The following is a 22,456-nucleotide window of genomic DNA, read 5'->3' as shown; positions in this document are numbered from 1 at the left end:
TCTCTCTCTCTCTCTCTCTCTCTCAGTTTTCAAGTGCTCTAGAAAAATTAACGCAAAGTCTAATATTTCACCCTTTACATCACGGAAACTCTCTCTCTATCTCTATCTCTATCTCTCTCTCTCTCTCTCTCTCACACACACACACACACACACACACACAAACACACATCTCTCTCTCTCTCTCTCTCTCTCTCTCTCTCTCTCTCTCTCTCTCTCTCTCTCTCACTGTTTAATCAAAAAGGGCGAACGCAAAACCTGAGGGAGAAGACACAGCGGAAGGCGGAAGCGTCGTCTCCATTAATAAGGTTTACGTCCGCCGGAGTGCCGACAGCAGCAGCGGTAAAGACCCTTGCCGCCTAAGGAACGCGCAAGGGAAGAGCGCACACGCCAGGAAACACCTTTGAGAGAAGTCTTAATGATGACGAATGACGCTCTTATCGATGATGAATAACGATGAAGAAGAAGACGCTGTCGGCGATATTTACTTCATTAGAGGGCCGACAAGATAAATCGCCCGTCCTTCCTCGATGGCAAGAGATACAGTTACGTTTCGGGACGGGTGGTCACCGGGATGTGAAAAACACAATCTTAAGCAAGCCCCCCCCCCAAACGCCCTCGTGATTTAATGAGCGCGTGAATCCCACACTTGGGTCGTGATGGATCGAGTCGATTGGTGGGGATATTTCGTATAAGGGTACACAAAGATGCTAAGGAGTTATGGGATGAGCCATCTAACGAAAGGCAATGCAATGGGAAAACCACGAGAACTTTTGAGATTACTGTATGGTTGACTGGAAACAAATTATAGTGAGATGTACGCATATTACATATTGATTTCATTCTGATGAAAACTGGGCACTTCTAAGAGAGCGAAAGAAATTAAACATGAAAATACATATGGCCAAAGCTTTTAAGGGTACGTGATACGTATAAGCACCAAAATAGTGAAATAAGCTTAAAAGATTGGCTATCAAATTAGCATTTATAAATGAAATATTCACGTTTTAATGATCACTTAAGTCTGCTGTCACACGGACCGAATCGACGACAATTTGATTTGGCTCATTGCAGACAACGCTATGACTAATGACGATGTGCAGTTCTACGGGGCTTAATCTTCCATGCAATTTCTACTGAACTCTGTCGCACCAAACGAGCCACAGAAGTTAATGAAACAAGTACAGAACAGTTAAGATAACAGTGGATTCGTGTAGCAGTATAGTTGTATTGAAAAAGGCATCTGTCATCAATCTTCTTAGCTCTTTTACTTTTAAAATATTTATGCCAGAGGGTTGCCGGCTTCAGTTGCTGTTCATTTCGGTCGTAGTTCATTGGTTAGTGAAAAATTCAATTTCCTTGCATGAATAAAATAACAAAAACTATTTACTTACCTCAATGAACGCGTATATTTAACTGAGAATTAGGCATATAAGACATTACCTGTCATGCTACTACGAAAATCTGGTGAGAGAGAGAGAGAGAGAGAGAGAGAGAGAGAGAGAGAGAGAGAGAGAGAGAGAGAGAGGTATTCAAGTTGCTAAATATTAACAAATGCACTCTGCTGAAGTATCTCATGGTCAAAAGAAACTTACCTGATTGGCGCCACAGATGAGAGTCACTTTGTTTACAGTCGAACCCTCCTGCAACAGGGGCTTAAGAGGAGCCGCTACAACGACTCGGCCAACACCCAAGGCCTCCTCTAAGATTCCATCTCCGTCTTGCACCACAGAGCCGTGCCCTGGCCCTCCCCTGGGAACTGCCTCGACGCGGAAGATTCCTTCTGAACCCTGTGGTCAATGGAATAACAATAATAATAACAAGTTTATTCATGTCTCCATAAGATGTAAAATTACCAATTTAAAAAAAAAAAAAGACTTGACAGCCATCCTATCTTTTCTCATAGTGCTTAAGATTTCAAGATAACAAAGCTAGGACAGTTTCTCTAAAGGGTAATAACTTTGTAACTAATTGAAATGGGACAGCATTGCGCAGGGTTCTTAAACTGGGGTTTACAGGAGGGTTTCCAAGGTGAACCTCACAGAGTGACTTTAGTTTCGCTTCTTTGTAATATCACAAAGCACTGATTATCATTTTCATTATATATATATATATATATATATATATATATATATATATATATATATATATATATATATATATATATATATATAATGTGGTGCAGTTCCAGCTAGCTGACTGTCATTGCATAACCACTTTTAAATTAAATCCTCTTTGCTAAACACCCTGTCTTCTTCAGTGCCAGGTCAAATGGGAGAGGTCAAGTGGTATTTGGTTAACACAATGAATACTAGGTTAATGAGCTCAGACCTCGTTTAATTCACCAGGTATTTGGTTAATTAAGTGGGTACTTGTTCACCTTAAGGGGCACTTTTTTAATTAAGTGGGTACTTGTTCAAATTAAGGTGTACTTTGTTTTTTTAATCAAGGCGTTTATTTAACTTAGGGGGTACTTTGTTAATTCCGGAGGATACTTGATTAATTAGGTGGGAACTTTTTCAACATAAGGGGAACTTTGTTCATTCAGAAGAGGTCTTGGTTATCTTAGCGGGTACTTGATTAACTTACGGATACTTGGTCAATGTAATGAGCCTTAGTTAATTTAATGGGTACTGGCTAGATTCAGTGGATACTTAGTTAACCAAGGGAGCAATTGTTAATTTAATGGGTGCTTGGTCAAACGTCGAGTACACAGAACTCTGTTGTAGGAGAGAGGTTGAAGACCTTCAGAAGAATGAGAGGAGGTTAAGGAACTGCGGAGAAGATCTAAGAAGATTCGTGATGAGTACAGGCAACAAAAGTGCAAGATTTACATCACTTCCTTTCGGGACCTTCTTAATGTGTCTTATTATCTGATGCAGGAAGGGGAGCATCCGGCGTAAGGTGACTCCAAGGTCTTGCTTAGTTAAGGTGAAGACTGAAACTTTTTGGCAAAAAAGGGTATCATATTTTTCAGTTTCATCTGTTCAATGTTCTATAAAATTTTTGTGTGTCTGTGTATGCACAAGCACGCACACGGTACTAATCCAATAATGACACTGTTCCCAGGGGTAAATATAACATAGTTTTGGAGTTTCGAACGTTAAATTTCTTCTGTGATTTCATTTGTATCGCAAAATAATAATAATAATAATATAAATAATAATAATAATAATAATAATAATAATAATAATAATAATAATAATAATAATAATAATAATAATAATAATAATACGTAAGATGTCAGTAATGATACGTCACTTAACATTTTACTTAAGACTGTTTTTTAAAATAACTGAATAACCGTATATAAAAATGTAACATGTGAATATAAAAATGGACACGAACACTGAATTTATTCAGCTCCACAAACGCGAGCAATCACACGTCGGCGTATGCGGATCTTGGTGATTGGTACAAACCTGCGTGGAAGACCCGATCGCCAGACGATCCGGATCTGTGACGTTGACGGCCAGGATCTCGTGGCCGATCGGTGCGTCCTCTCGCACCCTGACGAAGCGGCGAAGGTCCTCCCCAGGGCCCCAGTCGCAGGCGCTGCCTGCAGGAAGAGAAGAGGAGGAGGTTTCAATTTTCTTTTCATTTTTTAATCATAATTGTCTATAATGAGGAGGAGCACTTACAATTAGAGAGAGAGAGAGAGAGAGCAGAAGGTTGGTGGCTTGGTAAATATGGGCAATTTCTCGTTATAACTATCTAAAATGAGAAAGAGTAGTACCAGTGAGTGAGAGAGAGAGAGAGAGAGAGAGAGAGAGAGAGAGAGAGAGAGAGAGCAGGTTGCTGATTGTTATGGGCACTTTTTCATTATAATTATCTAGAGAGAGAGAGAGAGAGAGAGAGAGAGAGAGAGAGAGAGAGACCATTTAGTTGACAACATGAATACGGCATTGTCATCACTCTTGATATCTCTAAGGTGCTTAGCAGGGTCTGGCATAAGGTCCTGTTAGCCAAATCCCTATTAAAGGCTTCATTTCTCCCCTCCGTGAACTTATCAGACCACGTTATTTCTGTTGTAGTTGGCGGGGTAACATCTGTCACTTACATCACCTGCAACGTTCCTCAGAGGTGTGTTCACCAGATTAACTTTTACTCTCCTTTTCTTCATTGCACTTCAAGTTCCGTCCCTCCCTGCTCATCATTGGCTGATGATTCTACTCTTCGCAATTCGTCTTCTTTTACATCGCACATCTATTCATAAGCATTCTTCCTTAACCCTGCGTGATTTTATAAATGAGGAACTAGATAGTATTTTTCAATGGGTACTGACAAATCTTATTTAGCTTTAATACTTCATAGACCATCTTTCTACCCATCACTTTTTCTCATGCTCCTTTTGGCTTCCCAATGCAATGACTTTCTACAATTTGGAAACTGAGTCCCTCCAATCTCTCAGTATTCTTGACTTACAATGAACAAGTCTCGGATGGATCTCATTTTCAGCCTCGCCAAGTCTGCCTCTGAGAGGCTGAATGTGGTCTTTAGGTTCCTTCTCTGAGCAACTTCAGATTTACGTGAGAAATTAGATTTCTTCAACACTATTATACTGTAAAATAAAAATATGCAGAGAGGGCTGATATGCCACATACAATCTTCGCAGGTAAACACATGGTTGGGCAACCGAGAAAAACGTGTTTGAAAAAGATTCTGTAAAATTCCAGAACCTTGCTGCGATCTATTGCCGCAGCCAAGGTGCTTTCGAAATAAATGCCACGAACAAAAAGACCAAAGAAAGGAACAGAGTGAACTTTTCGAAGAGTAAAAATCGAAAAGACACGGGCTAGGAGTCTCAATGGCGCGTCGCAAGAGAGAATATCCACAAAAGGACGGAGAAAATAAAACTGCGTTAAACTCCCGGTGACAAAAGAGCTGGGTCTTACAGTCCGCGAGACATTGTTCACCCGGGATGGACGTCAGGTCGAAAACATCTACACGACAAATATAAAAATGGCGGGGATATTTACTGTTATGCTGTTGTTATTGAGACACAATTACATTCCTTATGTGCGGTGGTTGCCGTCGTATGCTACAATGTTACTGTAGGCTGCGTGTTCCTTCCCATAATTTTTATTATTTTTTAATTCTTATCTGGTACGAATACAAATGAATTCGACTGCCTAATTGTATCTCTATCTTTACATCTGTTTTTCAGTAGTTCTCCCGGATATGTTTTGCTATTGTTTCACCTGCGAGCAGTTTATTCTGTAAATGTTACTTAGAAAGTTCATGGCTTCTTGACTTACTGTAAAGTCAGGAGTACAAGTCGATCTGGAATATAAGATGATCTCAAGGGTTTCAGCTCAAAATTGCGAGTTAGGGTAATACTTGCTGTACTGGTCGATCCCAAGGCATATGGTAGGTTACTGACATGCCAAACCTTATGGCTGGAAACAGTGTGGTTATTTTGCCCTAAAGAAAACTGTATGTAAAATATCTTAAATAAGCTTACGAATCACAGGTTTTATATAGTTATTTGTGTAAACTTGTTAGGGTTACAAAAAGTGGTATACAGTGGTATACAGGTGGGCTCTGACGTTTGTTTACCACTATGGGGTTTATAAAGGTTCGATTTTCATCCTCATCGGCTAAGACGACCCATAATTTTGGAGTAAAAGGTTCACGGTAAAAATGCATTAGTACTGGTCTGTACTAATAAAAATATGGATAATAAATAATAATAAGCAAGCATTCTAAGAGCAACACAAGCCCCTTGCCAAACCCAAACCAATTTCTGTGCAAGAGCATACCAACTGATGAAATCAGACAGACACAAATACAAGTGACTTTTTCCTTTACGTAAATTTACGCATGATGCTTTACTTTTACACCACCAAACTTAAATTCCTTCAGCATGTAGGAGTTGCAATGCCAGTGTAAATGTGACATACTCCAGCGGACAAGCAGTTTGGCTTAAATCCCTTCAGCTGTTTAGGAGCTGCGATGACAAGGAAATTGTGTTGGCTAATTTTTAGTGTGAATTTCGTGGTGAAAGTGGCTAAACCTGATGTCATTTGAAAGGGCTTCACTATTAGACTTACCATATCTAATATGAAGGCTCTATCTATTACAAGTCAAAAGTTACAGATAATGATTAAGTTATATACAGACAGAAAGGCAGACACAACCATAATGGTCCACCTTTATACTATATCTGGTTGCATTTCCTTCAACCAATGGGAGGAATTACGATGACAAGGCAAGCATGGTGGACGCTGGAAACAAGACAGGGGCAAACAGAGGGAAGAGCTAGAATCCTGCCCCTCGCCCGCCTTTGTCGTCAGGATCTAATAATAAAAAGAGACACATCTGGGAGAGAGTTCCACGAATCGATGAACTAAACATTAGCTACAAGTTAGGGCGCAGCGTGTGTAACAGGTACAACTGCAGCCAACTGCTACAGATACACCTGTGTCATTTTAAGCTCGCTTGGTTGAATGCAAGTTACCTCGGTTCCCCCCCTCTGCGGAGTTTACCCCCGATAGAGGAGACATATATCTCGCACAGGAATGGGGGGAAGGGGGAAGGGGAGGATATAAGAACCAGGAAGAGCAGTTCCGCAAATGTGAGAAGAGGTGATCTGGCGGGTGTTCTAAACTAAGAATTTAAGATATGAGGATTGTAGCCACACGTAACTTTGTCATTCACAACTGCTGCACGTAAAAATAATTAAGGAAAAGTACAGTTTTGTCGTTACTTCTAATAAAAAAGTAGACAGAAGCATAAAACATCAACAATGAAAAAAAAATAGTTCTAAACCTTAAAAGCTAAGAACACTCGCAAAAGAAACTCTGCACTCCGAAAGATTTTCACCCCCGGCACTTTCACTTACAACTGACCAACATTAGCCTACCAGCCTCTTCATGAACACATTAATCAGCATTCCCCATTCTTAGTAATTACTCATCTCACAACGCACAGTTACTTGCGTCAAGGCTCTGTTTTGCCGAAAATGGCTATGTTCAAGGGTCTTTCTCGCGATAAAGTTCCACGCTGCGCCCCGAAATCATTGTAAGAAATCAAAAAAATAAGAGGAAAAGAGAGCAAAAAGTAATGTTTGAATGTTTGACAAATGGTGTTGTAAATCAAGATTCTGAGACAAAAGAGAAAAAAGTCTAAACACGTAGCGCGAGAATGCTTTCAAAAACCTAAACTTCAAAGTGACTTTAAAAGAAATAGAAAAAGAACTAAAAGAAAAGAAAAAAGCAACGTCAAGAACTGCAAGCGTCACCGGGGTTGGTAAACCAAAGGAGAGAAAAGAATCAGTTAATGGCAAAAAGCCCCTTTGAAAGAATGGGAGCTTTTCTGGCTCTTGTCTCGCCGAAGACAAACGCATTTTGGATTTCCATTGGGTAAAAGGAAGGAGTCTCATTTATTCGGCTAGCGAATATGAGTAACAGTAATTCTTAACTCATCGTCTCGCCTTCGAATTAAAATCTAAACAACACATTTGACACTCCTGGTGAGACATCGATTCTTTTCAATGTCACTTCCCGTGTTAGGATACCGAGAAGTTATCAAAAAGCTATACAAAACAGCCTGTTTTATGTAATGCATTTTCATATTAAAATCACTTCTGTACAAACCATAAAACTCATCAAAACACTTGTGCTGAAAATCCTTATATGCCAGAGCAATCGGCAAATGTCTGTTTTGCTCTTAAATAACAGCTAAATTTCTACTTAAACTTAGTGACATATCAGTTTCATCAGACTTGAAAAGCTGATAGATCTATATCAACATTTTCTCTTCACAAGGCGCCATTTTCCCCTTCAGAGGGTTGGCGTCAATAGGGTAAAACCTTCTGGTTACTGGCCTCACTTTTCCACGCCCCAGTTGATTTTGCCGCTTATTCACAACGAAGTCGGTAGGTCGACTGGTGGCCGGCAAGAAGGGAGTCGAACCATGGACCACGCTATAACAGTTCAAGCAATCTCTCTCTCTCTCTCTCTCTCTCTCTCTCTCTCTCTCTCTCTCTCTCTCTCTCTCTCTATATATATATATATATATATATATATATATATATATATATATATATATAAATATATATATATATATATATATATATATATATATATATATATATATATATATATGTATGTTTATATATATATATATATATATATATATATATATATATATATATATACTATATGTTATATATATAATTTCTAAAAAGTGTTTACTAGGGCTTTCTACTAAACGTATATTTCCTTTACAGACACACGCATCCACAACTTCGATCACGGAATCTGCTTTACCCAAAATAATGAAATCTAAAAAACTGGGGCTGTAATAGATACCTCTCTCTCTCTCTCTCTCTCTCTCTCTCTCTCTCTCTCTCTCTCTCTCTCTCTCTCTCTCTCTCTCTCTCTCTCAATTTTACCTTAACATGACCCATACCGGATACTGATAGAAATGAGCATACAAGTTAATGGAGGAAACGGATGGGATTAAAACAAATATAAAGGCTAATCCACTTAACAGTTCCGAGATTAAAAATATATTTCGATAATTAATTTAATCAGAAGACCATACTCCAAAACCCAGCTGCAGCCTTGGAAGATTTCACGGGAGTAAGGGAGTGACAGCTTACGATTTTGCCGTGGCCAATCAGAAATCAGGTGTAAAATTCAACTCAGTTCCAATTGGCTGAATAAGACCACATCACTCCCTTCACCACACTTTAAAAAACCATCATCTTTAATCACTCCTGACTCAATTATGGTGTCATTAATCAAGGAGATGAAAGGAAAACCAAAGGAAATACGTTTGGTGAAGATTTAACTTTAACAATTAATGATTCGAAGGTGCTAAAATCTTGGTGCAGAATGGTCAAAACAAATATTTCCCTTCAGAATCGATCAACAAGACTCCAACAAAAGTGATGCTTCTTCCGTCACACAGCGTAAAACAGATGGCGCTTTCGATGTACAAATGCTGATTCCGGAGAAATATTTTCCGTGTAATTTGTTACCATATTCACTTCAACCGATTCATTGTCTTTACGAAGCTGCCATTCAAAATGACAAGATGCTGGCGTCCAAATTCTCGAGTTCATTCGTTAACTTGCGACTAGCTTTTACTTAATATATAGCCTTTTTTCCTAAGACCCATAGTAAATATTTATACACATGTATATGTACACACACACATATTATATATATATATATATATATATATATATATATATATATATATATATATATATATATATATATATATATATATATATATATATATATATATATATATATATATATATATATATATATATATATATATATGCTGTATACCGACTTGTACGTGCATACGCTGTTCATGTGCACTCTTTTTTTTTTTTTTTTTGCATAAAAGCAAGCGATTTGATTGCCAAGAACACGTTCGACTTTGCTACATCCAGATTCATTCAGAGAGTAATAACTCGACAATGAAACTAAAACTAGGAACATTTAACAGAAAGAAAGAATGTGAAAATGAAACTACCTATACAGGACTAAAGGTGGGTCAATTTGCATCTAGACCGAAAAGAGGTGTGCTCAACACGCACAAACAAAAATTAAGGCAACGGTAGTAAGTCCTCTAATTGAAGAGACTTCGCCCTTTCTTCAAAAACAATCACCTCATTCGAAAGACAAAGGAAAGAGAAACTAAGAAAACCAACAAAAGAATGATCAACATCCCAAGACCGAGAGTCGTTGAATATCAAAACTTACGCTCGATTGCCCACGTCATGTTTCGTGACATATTAAGACAAGAAGGCAAACTTGACCTCGGGGTAACCAGAGCGGAAATGGAAGTCCATCAATTCTTCAGCTATATTGTTCGATTGATGGTGGGTCCATTTTTTGGAACTGCTCAAGGGATCTGGCTTTTCATCTTTAATTCAGCTGATAATAAAAACGTTTCTTTAAACGTTAGCTAATTTAAACCAGCGCCTTCATGTCTTGACTTTTATAATCTACACATTACCTGCTCTCCTTTGACGTCGTAAGGTAAGAAAACCTTAAATTGATCAATCAATCGGTCTATCAATCTTTGCTACTTTTAAGGAAGAACCGTGCTTACCTGGTCTGTAATCCATCTCTTTTCATCTATTTTAATCTGTATCGTGTAATTTTTCTTTCTAGTATGCTGTGTAAAATGAAATACATTATCTATGGGAGCTTGCTTGACAAAGTGATGGAATGGCTTTCAAGTTTGTTCAATAATAATAATAATAATAATAATAATAATAATAATAATAATAATAATAATAATAATAATAATAATTACGTGAATATGAATGAATAATTGATATGAATGAGATTTAAAAGGCCTGCATTATTCTCATATTAGACTAGAGTAATCAACAGAAAAGTTACAGACCAGTTTAAGTTAACTTGTATATATGTACTCCTCGGAAGCCTGAAGTTGTGATATACACACATGTATAATATATATATATATATATATATATATATATATATATATATGTGTATGTATATATATATATATATATATATATATATATATATGTATATATATATATATATATATATATATATATATATATATATATATATATATATATATATATATATATATATATATATATATATATATATATATATATATATATATATATATTATATTTGTATACAGTACCAAACCAAGTAGCCCTCACTAAAAATCTACAGCCAGCTCTACAATGACGTTCATATTCCTATCAAATGACTGGAAAAAACAATAAAAATTAAATGAATGGAAAAAATTATAGAAGTTAACATTTCTCACACGTCACGAAAAACTTCAAACACTTTACAGTAGCATAAAAAAGAAGAGTGAAAAACAACACAGTTGAGCTACGCAGAGAAAAGTGAAAGACGTCCCGAGGGCTTCTATGGTGGAACGTGCTGTTGCGCCCGTGAAGGTCAGGCATGCATGCCCTTCTGTATTCCATTGTGTGTACGCAAACGAACACCCTTGCATATGTGTGTGCATGTATCTTTGCGTACACACAGTGGAGTACCAAGGGGTATGCATGCCTGGTCTTCATGGGCGCAACAGTTTGGTATGCACGTTCCACCATAGAAGTCCTCGGGACGTCTTTTACTTTTCTCCGTATTTCCTAAATAAGTTGTTTTTCACCATTTATCGTTATGGTTATGGTATATACATATCTATCTATCAATCTATCTATCTATATAGATATGTATATATATATGTATATGTATATACAAACATTAAGCTACAAATGTCATTGAATATCCAATTCGCTCTGCCTCAGAAGTAAGGCCGAAGGGGAATTATAACTGATGAGTGGTTCGTCACCCCGAGAGAGTCGAGGGGGATCGAATTTCTCAGGTGACAAACCACTTATCAATTATAATTCCCCTTCGGCTTTACTTCTGAGGTAGAGCGATCTGGATATTAAACTATATTTTTAGCTTAATGTTTGTGATATGTATATATATATATATATATATATATATATATATATATATATATATATATATATATATATATATATATATATATATATATATATATATATATATATATATATATATATATATATATATGTATATATATACAGTATATGGATAGATAGATAGATAGATAGACGGTTAGATAGATAATATCACGATTACATAACTAAATAAATTACATATTCAGTCTGTAAAAACCTAACGTTTTAAAAGATTATCACAAATCGAAAGTGACACTGATTACTATTATTTCATTCAATCCTCATGAGAACCTAATGCATGTCCACAGTATACTATCATGAATACACCAAAAAATAATAAAGCTACCGGTAAACGTTAATTGTTTGAGGATTGTAAAGTTTAAAAATTTAATTCAAGTTATGAATTATTGTTTTTTTACTTTACAACCCGCAAAACAATTAATGTTTAACTGTAGCTTTATTATTTGTTGGATGTATTCATGATAGTATACTGTGCACATATACTAAGATAGTCAAAAGGGTTGAACGGAATAATAGTAATCGATATCACTTATTATTTATGTTAATCTTTTAAATATCACTTATTATTTATGTTAATCTTTTTGAATATGTAATTTATGGATTGAATATGTAATTTTACATATATTATACAATTAATGTGATCTATGTATATATATATATATATATATATATATATATATATATATATATATATATATATATATATATATATATATATAAATTATATATATAAATATAAATGTATATATGTATATTATGTATGTATGTATGTATGTATATATATATATATATATATATATATATATATATATATATATATATATACACATATAAGTATATATATGTATATATTATATATATGTGTGTACCATAGTAAAAGGTGGAAAACATGACAATTGAAAGGAGAAAAGTGAAAGATGTCCCGAGGATTTCTGTAGTTTACCTAATTTATGTTATGCATACGTCAAAGAGGAACATTCACGAATGCTTGCAATCTTTTTAACAAAGTGTAAAAGAAGAGAAAACTACTGTAACCGTAGATGAATGGATTTATAGCAGCTTTCTCGAATGTTTTTGTTGTGATTTTTTACGCAAGTATCCGCTCCGCCAATCAAGCGATGTAGAAAACGGAGTTGCTTTCCTATACATAGAAACAAGTCGACAGTTGCCATTTCCACTATTTTGATCTGTCGTGGCTGACACTAGAAGGTGGAACTTCCATTTCAATTCCACTATTTTGATCTCCTGTCGTGGCTAACACTAGAAGGTGTAACTTCCATTTCAATTCCCTTTGAAGGAGTTTACAAAATATATACCATTTCCAAAAGGGTTTACGAATAATAGTCCAGCAAGCAGGTGTAAAAGCTAGTTGGCACCTCTACTTGATATTCAAAGCAGGGGTAAGAATAGAAAGTTTGATGTACCTACCGATGATTGAAAAAGAATGCAACTGATAACTGCTACAAAGAGAAATGTTTTTATAATAAAAAAAAGATGATAACACCCTTTACCGGCTTCGCGGAAAAATATATAATCTAAATAATGTTTGAGGAACGTCTAAAAATTATTATTATCACATTATTATGATTTATATTATTATTATAATTATTATTATTAAAACTAGCTGGCAAGATTTCCAAAGAAAATACTAATGCGCAAAATATAAGAGAATAGAAAACCATACAAACAACAAATAAAACTAATGAATAACAAAGAAACACTGGCAATAATTTTGCATTGCTCGGATAATAACGATCGCTTCTAAGAAATAGCCTCAAAACAGTGTTTCAAAAGGAAACGAGCAAAAAATGCGGTGGTTCCGATAATGCTGTATGAGCCGCGGCCCATGAGACTTTCAGCCACGGCCCGGTGGTGGCCTTTCCCATAGAGTTTCCAGGCGCACGATCATGGCTAACTTTAGCCTTAAATAAAATAAAACTACTGAGGCTAGAGGGCTGCAATTTGGTATGTTTGAAGATTGGAGGGTGGCTGATCAACATAAACATTTACAGCCCTCTAGCGGATGGACAGACAAAGCTATCTCAATAGTTTTCTTTTACAGAAAATTAAAAAAGGACGAAGATTTATATGTATATATGGAAGAGACTCATACATCTTTGTCAACATTTTTATTAATATCTGGTGTATAGACAACATTTATTGCAGTCTTAAAGAAGGAATAAGGAGAAAACAAACACACATGAAAAGATAAACAACTCACCTTGATAACTGAGTCCGACGACTATCAGCCAGAGAAACCACAGCCGTGTCGATGACGTCATTAGATTTCGCTCTTTCATCTGGAAAAACAATCGGAAATTATATAAAGTCAAGTCTACAGAGGCTTCGTGGATATAAAAAGATACAGAGACGTAAGCATGTATATAATATGTGTATATATATATATATATATATATATATATATATATATATATATATATATATATATATATGTATATATATATATATTATATATATATATATATACATATACTGTATATATATATATATGTATTACAAATGTATATATATATATATATATATATATATATATATATATAAGTGATAATAACAGGTACCACTACGCGAACCCCTGACATGGACCCATTCAACGACTCCAGTATATACCACGACGTGTGACTTCCAGTAGACGTTACCACCGCGCGGTGGTAACGTCTACTGGAGTCGTGAATGGGTCCATGTCAAGTGTGTCCCAGTGGTATATTTATCACTGCATAAAAATAAATATTAAACACATTTGTAGCACAAATTTTATAAATCACGGTGTGATAAAATTTCATACAGTCAAATATGTATATATGTATATATATACAGTATATATTGAAAGGTATGTATATATGTTCATTCAAATCTACATTTTATATGTGTGTATAAATGCTTAAAATATACACATACAATTTAGGAATCTTAAAAGTCAAACTTCAACGGAAAAGGAATATGTTTATACATAAAATCAAATCATTTAGAACCGAAGTCGAAAGAATGCGATATAAGCAGCTTTTCATTTTACACAATTCATTGATGAGGTCCCTCCGTACAGACGATTTAAATAGAACCAATCACAAAAGCTGAACTGAGGTGAAGTGTGCTATTCATTAGGTATTATCCATCATCATATTCAGTAACAATACCATTCAACAGAAAATTTAGAATCTTGTAAAGCCAAACAGAAATGCATGAATGCGTTGGAGTATATGCTAGAGGCATTGCTCTCGCAACGGAGTTACTGAAAACAAAGAAAAAAAATTAGCTCTCAAGATGAGAGGAGACGAAAAGTCCTGTCTGTCTAACTCGGTCCACTGACAAGTTGATGAACCTTGGTTGGCAAGGTGAGCGTTCAGCGTAAAACCAGGTAATTGTTCTTGGGTGATCTGGCGTCAACTCTATTAGACTTAATGGACCTGACTTCGAGGGGTTCGCTGAGAGAGAGAGAGAGAGAGAGAGAGAGAGAGAGAGAGAGAGAGAGAGAGAGAGAGAGAGAGAGAGAGACAGAAATGGCAAAAATCTGAGGCGTAACCATCATCTCACTGTTTCCACTCCAGGTACCACTCAGATATTTTTAATACGTTTTACCATCTTCATATCGAAATAGCTTTCAATACAGTTGCCTCACTAATCGTACTTGGCTGAAGGTAAGACCAAAAAAAGGGATTTTTTTAAATAAAGAAAATAGTAAAAATACAAAATTAATAACGGACCACGCTTTAGTTTTGCCCTGACGAAACCTTCTTTGTGAACAATGGTTTAACTTGCGTAATATTCTAGGTAATAAGATTCTGACCACTGAACTTAGTCATTACTGTAGGAATCCTGCTAGTAACTGCTACTCTCAGTAATCCTTCTTCTACATTTAACTACCTTGTAAACAAAAATTATATAATGTACACAATTTCATTTCTTATGACCTGTGATTGTACCTAGTCATCCCGCCTAATAAATATCATGTTCTCATATCTATTTTAGATCTTTGATTAAGAGCAAAAGGCTCCTGCTAAAAAGTTTTCACTTATAGTTTGATTCTGTTACAATTTCTTTTGACAAATCATTTTATAATCTTCCTACCCTCAACATTATTTCTCGAGCAGCTGACAGAAGTACAATAACATCATTACTTGTTTTGCAGTTTCTTACAAAAATACCACATATTTTTTAGCAGCCCTCAGTCTAATACACAGCACAAATCTGTCAAACTTGTATATTTTCCCAAAACAATCTGGAGGCAAAACACTCTACTTTCCGTCGACAAGTCTGCATCAGCATTTCCTATTTACAGAAGAGTCCTCCTCTTGGAATCTTTTCTGGTGGCTAGTCATATGCTGCTTGTCTGCCTCTTTGATTAACCGAAACCTTTCATCCGTAACATGACCAATCGTTCCACTCATAAAATTCTAAAATACAAAATTCGCTACCTCCTTCAGTCCCTTGGGTTTGAAGACGTCATGCCTGCTTCAGTCTCTTCCTCCTATATATATATATATATATATATATATATATATATATATATATATATATATATATATATATATATATATATATATATATATATATTCTCCCCTCCTCGTGAGCTACACGCAACTTACTTAAGATAAAAAAAACGACAACTTTACAACGGATATCACTAAAAAATTACAAAGGTCATGATACGCACCCTGCTGTCACCTAGCTCCCTACACGCAAGTGTATGTAATAACTTGAATATACACGCAAACACACAAAGATATACTAATACAAAACAAGAAATACATGGTAAAATATATAAAAATACGATTCCATTTGTACAAATAAATATATACATGTATACATATATAATTTATATATTGCGTTCACATGCGCGAATTTCCCCTTGAAATGGGCGACTCCAGAGTGTTAGCTTTCTGTTTCAAGATTAGGATGATATTACATGGGTCTCGTGGTGTGATAGGTAGCAATCTCGCTTACCAAGCGTGAGGGCCTAGTTTCGGGTGCTGGAAGAGGACAGGCGGTGGACATGTTCAGCTATAAAGCTCCTGTAACTCTGCTCCCATGAGAAGTGAAAAATGCGCCTGCTACTTAGAATGGGTTCTAGCAACTTCATTCCAAAACACTTCCCGTGAACCAGAAAGTTAACACCTTCTGGCGTCACCCCTCTTAGGAGAAATGACGCACATAATATATGTAAATATATATATATATATATATATATATATATATATATATATATATATATATATGTGTGTGTGTGTGTATAAAGATAGATAGATAGATAGGTAGACATTTATATATATATATATATATATATATATATATATATATATATATATATATATATATATATACTATATATATATATATATATATATATATATATATATATATATATATATATATATACTGTATATAATATATATATATATATATATATATATATATATATACCATAATGGAATCCTAAAAGGTCTCAATAAAATACCAATTAGCCATGAAGCTTAAAGGTCAGCGCACTTTCCGGTCTCATGGCTGCCTGAAAAATAAACAGTCATTATTTTATAAAACCGAAAAACGAATAGATAAGAAGGAAGCGCAAACAGCCTACCTATTACATAGTGTGTAATCATATCCATGACTTACAGTATGTACTATAATGAGGCTCTTTGACCATTGTATTCTGGAATCTTTTCTTCCGTTTTCCCAGCTATTTTACCATCTGTCTCAAAACTGACAGATCCATCAATAGTTAAAACCTACCCGCTTTCTTGTCGATATGTCTTTCTTTCCATAAGGATATTTTTACCCGTATATCTTTGGGCTAAGTAAAAGCGTGCGATTTCCAGATCTTAGTGCCTTCGTATGAGAAAGCAATGTAGGAAATAAAGCCCAAATAATAACAACAAGAATGAAGCTCCGTGAAAAAAAATTATCGCTTTAAAAAAATTTTAAATCCAAAAGTGTATTTATATTATTTCCTCTCATTTCGGAAGGGCTCTTTCTCAGAATACCATTTTTGGCAGTCATTTAAAATTAACCAATGAACAATTATTTGTGTATGCACTTACGCGCGCACACACATGCACACACATACACATACAAGTACACATACAACATCAAACATACATATTTATAATACATATATATATATATATATATATATATATATATATATATATATATATATATACATATATAATGTGCCAATCTCTCACAAACAAAACGCCGACGTCATCACTTTCAAAATCTACAGGAAAGAAGTAAGTTTGCATGACTAAGCGACACCATAAACACAAGTACTTAAAAATGTAAAAAAATAAAAAAAAAACCTGGGGAACACTTTTCACAGCACGTGCTAAAATCAGATAATTACACCACAAAAGGAAGTCCGCCACAAACAGAGAGGGAGAGAGAGTGAGAGAGAGAGAAAGAGAGGGAGAGGGAGAGGAGAGAGAGGAAGTGGGAAAAGAGAGTGGCGAGTTAGGCGAAGAAAATAAATATCATTATCGGAGGCGGGGTTGGGGTTGATAGAGGTGAGGGGGTAGCCCCAACCGGATGTAAGAGCACACACCCATAGTACCTGGAGGGATAACATCTAAAAGCGACAAGATTACCCAGGTAATGAGTAAATAAACGCGTGAAAAACTAAAAATAACTGTGATGAAAACATCTATAGCATTCGCTTTCAACATTCAGAAATAAATCCGAAATGAAGATGAACGATGCATAACCTTATATATTCAAGAATGAATTAAAAGATGAATTGTTAACAAACAAAATATCACACCCTGGTATAATATACTTTTACAGAACTGTGTCTTTTGCTTCGAGAATCGAGTAAAGACACCATGAAGAAAGTTTTAAAATATTCATTTCCAACACTTCACTGTGGTTCCGAAATATTGCTTCTACGAAAGCAAAAGTGAATGGTAGTGTTTAGTGTTTCCGTCTGTGCTTTGGGAGAGGTGGTTATCACAGAGTGCTCTGCAGATGTGCTGTATTAGCCTTGTTCTAAGTAGTGTCATTTGACTCGAAAATGTCGTTTCCTTCCGTTCATTTGCAAAGTCTCTTTTTTTAAGAAACTGTTTCGTAACACCTACAACTACAGTAAGGATTATGCTAAACTGTGCAATACGAAAGATTCTCCTCTCTCTCTCTCTCTCTCTCTCTCTCTCTCTCTCTCTCTCTCTCTCTCTCTCTCTCTCTCGTATCCATTAAAGATGAGAGCTCTATTAAAGTTATACACAAATGTACACAAATACAGAAGTGGGCTCTTGAAAGCTACGCATACAAACAGGTGCACGCAAACATGAAAACGTTAGGACCCACTAACAGTGGATCCTGCGATAAACATACCAAGATCGTAGCTGTAACTCCAGTTTACGCCACCAAATCAATCAGTCAGTCATTTATAGTCAATAAATAAATCGATCGGTCGCTGTTCATCATCTCCAAAGAGACGACGCCGCTTCACCCACTTCAGTGAAGACAAAAAAAAAAAAGGAAAGAGAGAGACTAGGGAAGGATCTAATCAATACGGTAATTAAGAGGAATTTTGAATGAGTTTCCCCTTATGGTCGATAACGATTGTTTCCAATGACCTTCGGAGAGGTGGACGGTGGGGGGTGGGGGATGGGGGTGGGGGGATTTTAATTGTTAAGGGAAAAGGGGATGATTTCCACATTGCGGGTAAACAAGAGTTGAAGAGGGGAAAAGGTTCTATTATATTGTTGTTTATGCACTTATATGCTGGGTTGGTGGAAATTTATCTGCATTGTTATTCACTTGTTATTTTTCTCTATTTCTTCGTTTGTGCACTTCGCCCTTCTGTCCTGTGGCAGCTTGTTCTGCTGCAAGGTAATCGTCTCTTAGGTACGTTCCATGAAAAGCTCAATATTTTCCAATAGCAACTGTAGTAATTCATCTGGATATATGAAAAAAACGCTAATTTTCTCTCAAATCCAGTCAGGAAAAGATTCACACAAACTATGAAAAGGCACCAAAACACAATAATTCGTTAAAAAAAATACAGTAATCTAAAATAAAGCCTTAACAGACGGCAAAGCGTTCAGAGATTAGTCAAAGCAGCCGATGAGGACATTGGAGTCGCCGGCGTATAGAGAGAGAGAGAGAGAGAGAGAGAGAGAGAGAGAGAGAGAGAGAGAGAGAGAGAGGAGAGAGGCGGTGGTAAAGGCGATCGAAAAGGAGCACTGGGGGTTGCGGGGGTTTGGGGGGGAGTGGGGTTAAGGACAGGTGTGCAGAAGGGAACCAGATGAAACATCTAACGGAAAACCGCGACTTCGACTTTTCTTTCACCATCGTTGGGACACGAAGCCCAGGAAGATAAACTGGCGAAATGAATGTCGGCACTGGTGTGAGCACAGAATGGCGACAAGTTTATAAATATGTAAGTCTAAATATAATTAAAACTGACACATATGAGAGAGAGAGAGAGAGAGAGAGAGAGAGAGAGAGAGAGAGAGAGAGAGAGAGAGAGAGAGAGAGAGCCTAACGTTTGAGTAAGGATCGATAAATCTTCAGCACTCAACTGACGAGGACAGAACAAGAAAGAGGTTGAATTTTCAAATTCAGTTCCAAAATAGAACAACATTACTATATATATATATATATATATATATATATATATATATATATATATATATATATATATATATATATATATATATATATATATATATATATATATATATATATATATATATATATATATATATATATATATATATATATATATATATATATATATATATAAATATATATATAAAACATATATATATATATGTATATAGTACCGCCGTTCTATTTTCGAACTGAATTTGAACACTACGCCTAATCCGCTGAATTTCCATTGTTCATCTGTTGACCTAATCAGTGAACTATAGTCTCAATACTCGATTATGACAGGTCGCAACCATGGTGGAGTGGGTGGAGCAAGACTAGCAACCTCATCCCGAAAACTTACTGGATATCAGATGACATAACCATTCTGGTAATTACTAACGAATTTTTAAAGGAGGTTAAATTTCCCCCCGTGTATGTCTGTCAGAGCGTGGTAACTCAATATTTTAAAGACGGGGGAACAATGTACGATGAAACATGACAAACGTGTTCATTACATGACCTTTAGTAGATAAACATTTTGGGAGATATCAACTCAGAGTCGACGATTTATTGCCGTGACAACATCCCTAACTTTGAATCGATTTCCCCCAAAAGTTAATCACCAGGTTACCTAACGGATATGTCTGCCAAGATTCAATCATTCTTGTTTATCCGTTCTGCTAATACACACACACATGCACAAACACATGGGCATAAAGATAAGGATATTCGTCGGCGGCAACGTTTTGTCGTTGACAACAGATCATTTCGAGTAGCCTTATACATATATTGTTTCTCTATCGAATGATCTTCTTACTGAGGTATTTATGTTTTATATCCCCGAGAAGAACTATCACTCCAAAGAAATAATAATAATAATAATAATAATAATAATAATAATAATAATAATAATAATAATAATAATAATAAAATGGAATGTACTCTTCGTTCGTCTACGAGTCTTAACTTCGTTGTTCATTGTCTCTCCATTACTCTTTCAGGTCTGTTGTAAGTTTAATGAATTCTCTTTTTTTCCTTTTTAAAGCGAAGTAGCCTTAACACAAAGTCTACCACTTCACTTTCAACCAGAATTGAGACTCGCCTGAGTGTGCAAACTCCAAGAGCCGTCTTCTGTTTCGTTTCTGTTCTGTTTCTTTCCTGTTCATCATTCAGTCTATAAACCCTTCTCACTGCATTTGTAACTAAAAAAAAAAAAATCTCACATCTCTCCACATCTGACACTGGCTGCTCTAAGAAAAGAGCCCATGCTGGCATATATTTAGTTCAGTCAAAACACTCATCCATACACGCATAAATCTCGCATGTGTTCAGATGTGCAGGGAGACATTAAACACAAAAACCAACCCATTTTTCAATCCTCCTTTCCGTATGGCATGTCATAAACTGCCGTATGTCTCAGAAGTACATCCCAGGTATGTACACCAACCACAGACTGGCATCTAAGCGCACGCTGGTTAGTAAACAATGACAGCACGGACGCTTGACCAATGGCTGCCCGTAAGAAGGATTAGTATAAAGGAGTGTGCACCTTTGCACTATATCCAACCATCTGGTATATCCAACCATCTGAGCGTCACAAACAATGGATGAAATCCGGATGATTGGCTGAAAAAAAATTTGAAAAAAAACAATGCTAAGTCCATTCAGCATCTATTTCCCTTATTATCTAAGAAACAAGCGAAGTAAAAAATTAAAATAAAAAAGTATAATATTCCTTTGCTTCACTCCATCAAAATAAATATTTTAATTTTAACAACACGTAAAATAAGAAAACTCGATGACGTCCGGTTCCCTACGTAGGCAAAGAAGAGACCAAGAAAAATAAAAAAAAATGAATAGAATAAAATAAACTAAGACAGAAACGGGTAACGAGTAAAAATGTAATGCCATAAAAAATAGAAGGAAAAACAGAAGTAGCCAAGTAAATGAAAGAAAACAACACGCAGAAAAAAAGGAATAAAAAAGGAAAGGGGGGGGGAGGTTTGATGGGGCAGCCAATGATCCATCGCAAAAAGATCAACCTGCGATCGCCAGCGAGACAGGGATTTGTGCCGAGGAAACTACAGAGAGTATAAAGATTCGGAGTGGTAATGACGGTGCTTCAAGACACGCAATGCTACAGGACAGGGAAAGAAGACACGCATGGAATCAAATACTTTCGATCGACATCGTCACGATTTTCGGCCATTTTTTTGCATCGTTAAGATGATTCCCTTCTAATTTCTGTAAAAGAAAATTACTGAGGTGGCTTTTTGTCTGTCCGTCCGCACTTTTTCTGTCCGTCCTCATATCTTAAAAACTACTGAGGCTAGAAGGCTGCAAATTGGTATGTTGATGATCCATCCT

General features: G+C 35.8%; 1 protein-coding gene across 1 annotated transcript in view; it reads right to left on the bottom strand.

The window, feature by feature from the left end:
* The window catches only part of Cad89D (cadherin-89D), a 126,548-nt gene that overhangs the window by 46,005 nt on the left and 58,087 nt on the right, over positions 1 to 22,456 (bottom strand). The window contains 3 exon segments of the mRNA XM_067117290.1: positions 1,593 to 1,787; positions 3,420 to 3,556; positions 13,704 to 13,782. Of these exon segments, the coding sequence (XP_066973391.1) occupies positions 1,593 to 1,787; positions 3,420 to 3,556; positions 13,704 to 13,764 (393 nt within the window). The 5' untranslated portion in view covers positions 13,765 to 13,782.

This window comes from Macrobrachium rosenbergii, chromosome 15, assembly GCF_040412425.1.
Source record: "Macrobrachium rosenbergii isolate ZJJX-2024 chromosome 15, ASM4041242v1, whole genome shotgun sequence".
Lineage (NCBI taxonomy): Eukaryota > Metazoa > Arthropoda > Malacostraca > Decapoda > Palaemonidae > Macrobrachium > Macrobrachium rosenbergii.
The sequence above is the reverse complement of the archived record's forward strand: the minus strand, read 5'-3'. Positions and strand labels throughout refer to the sequence as shown.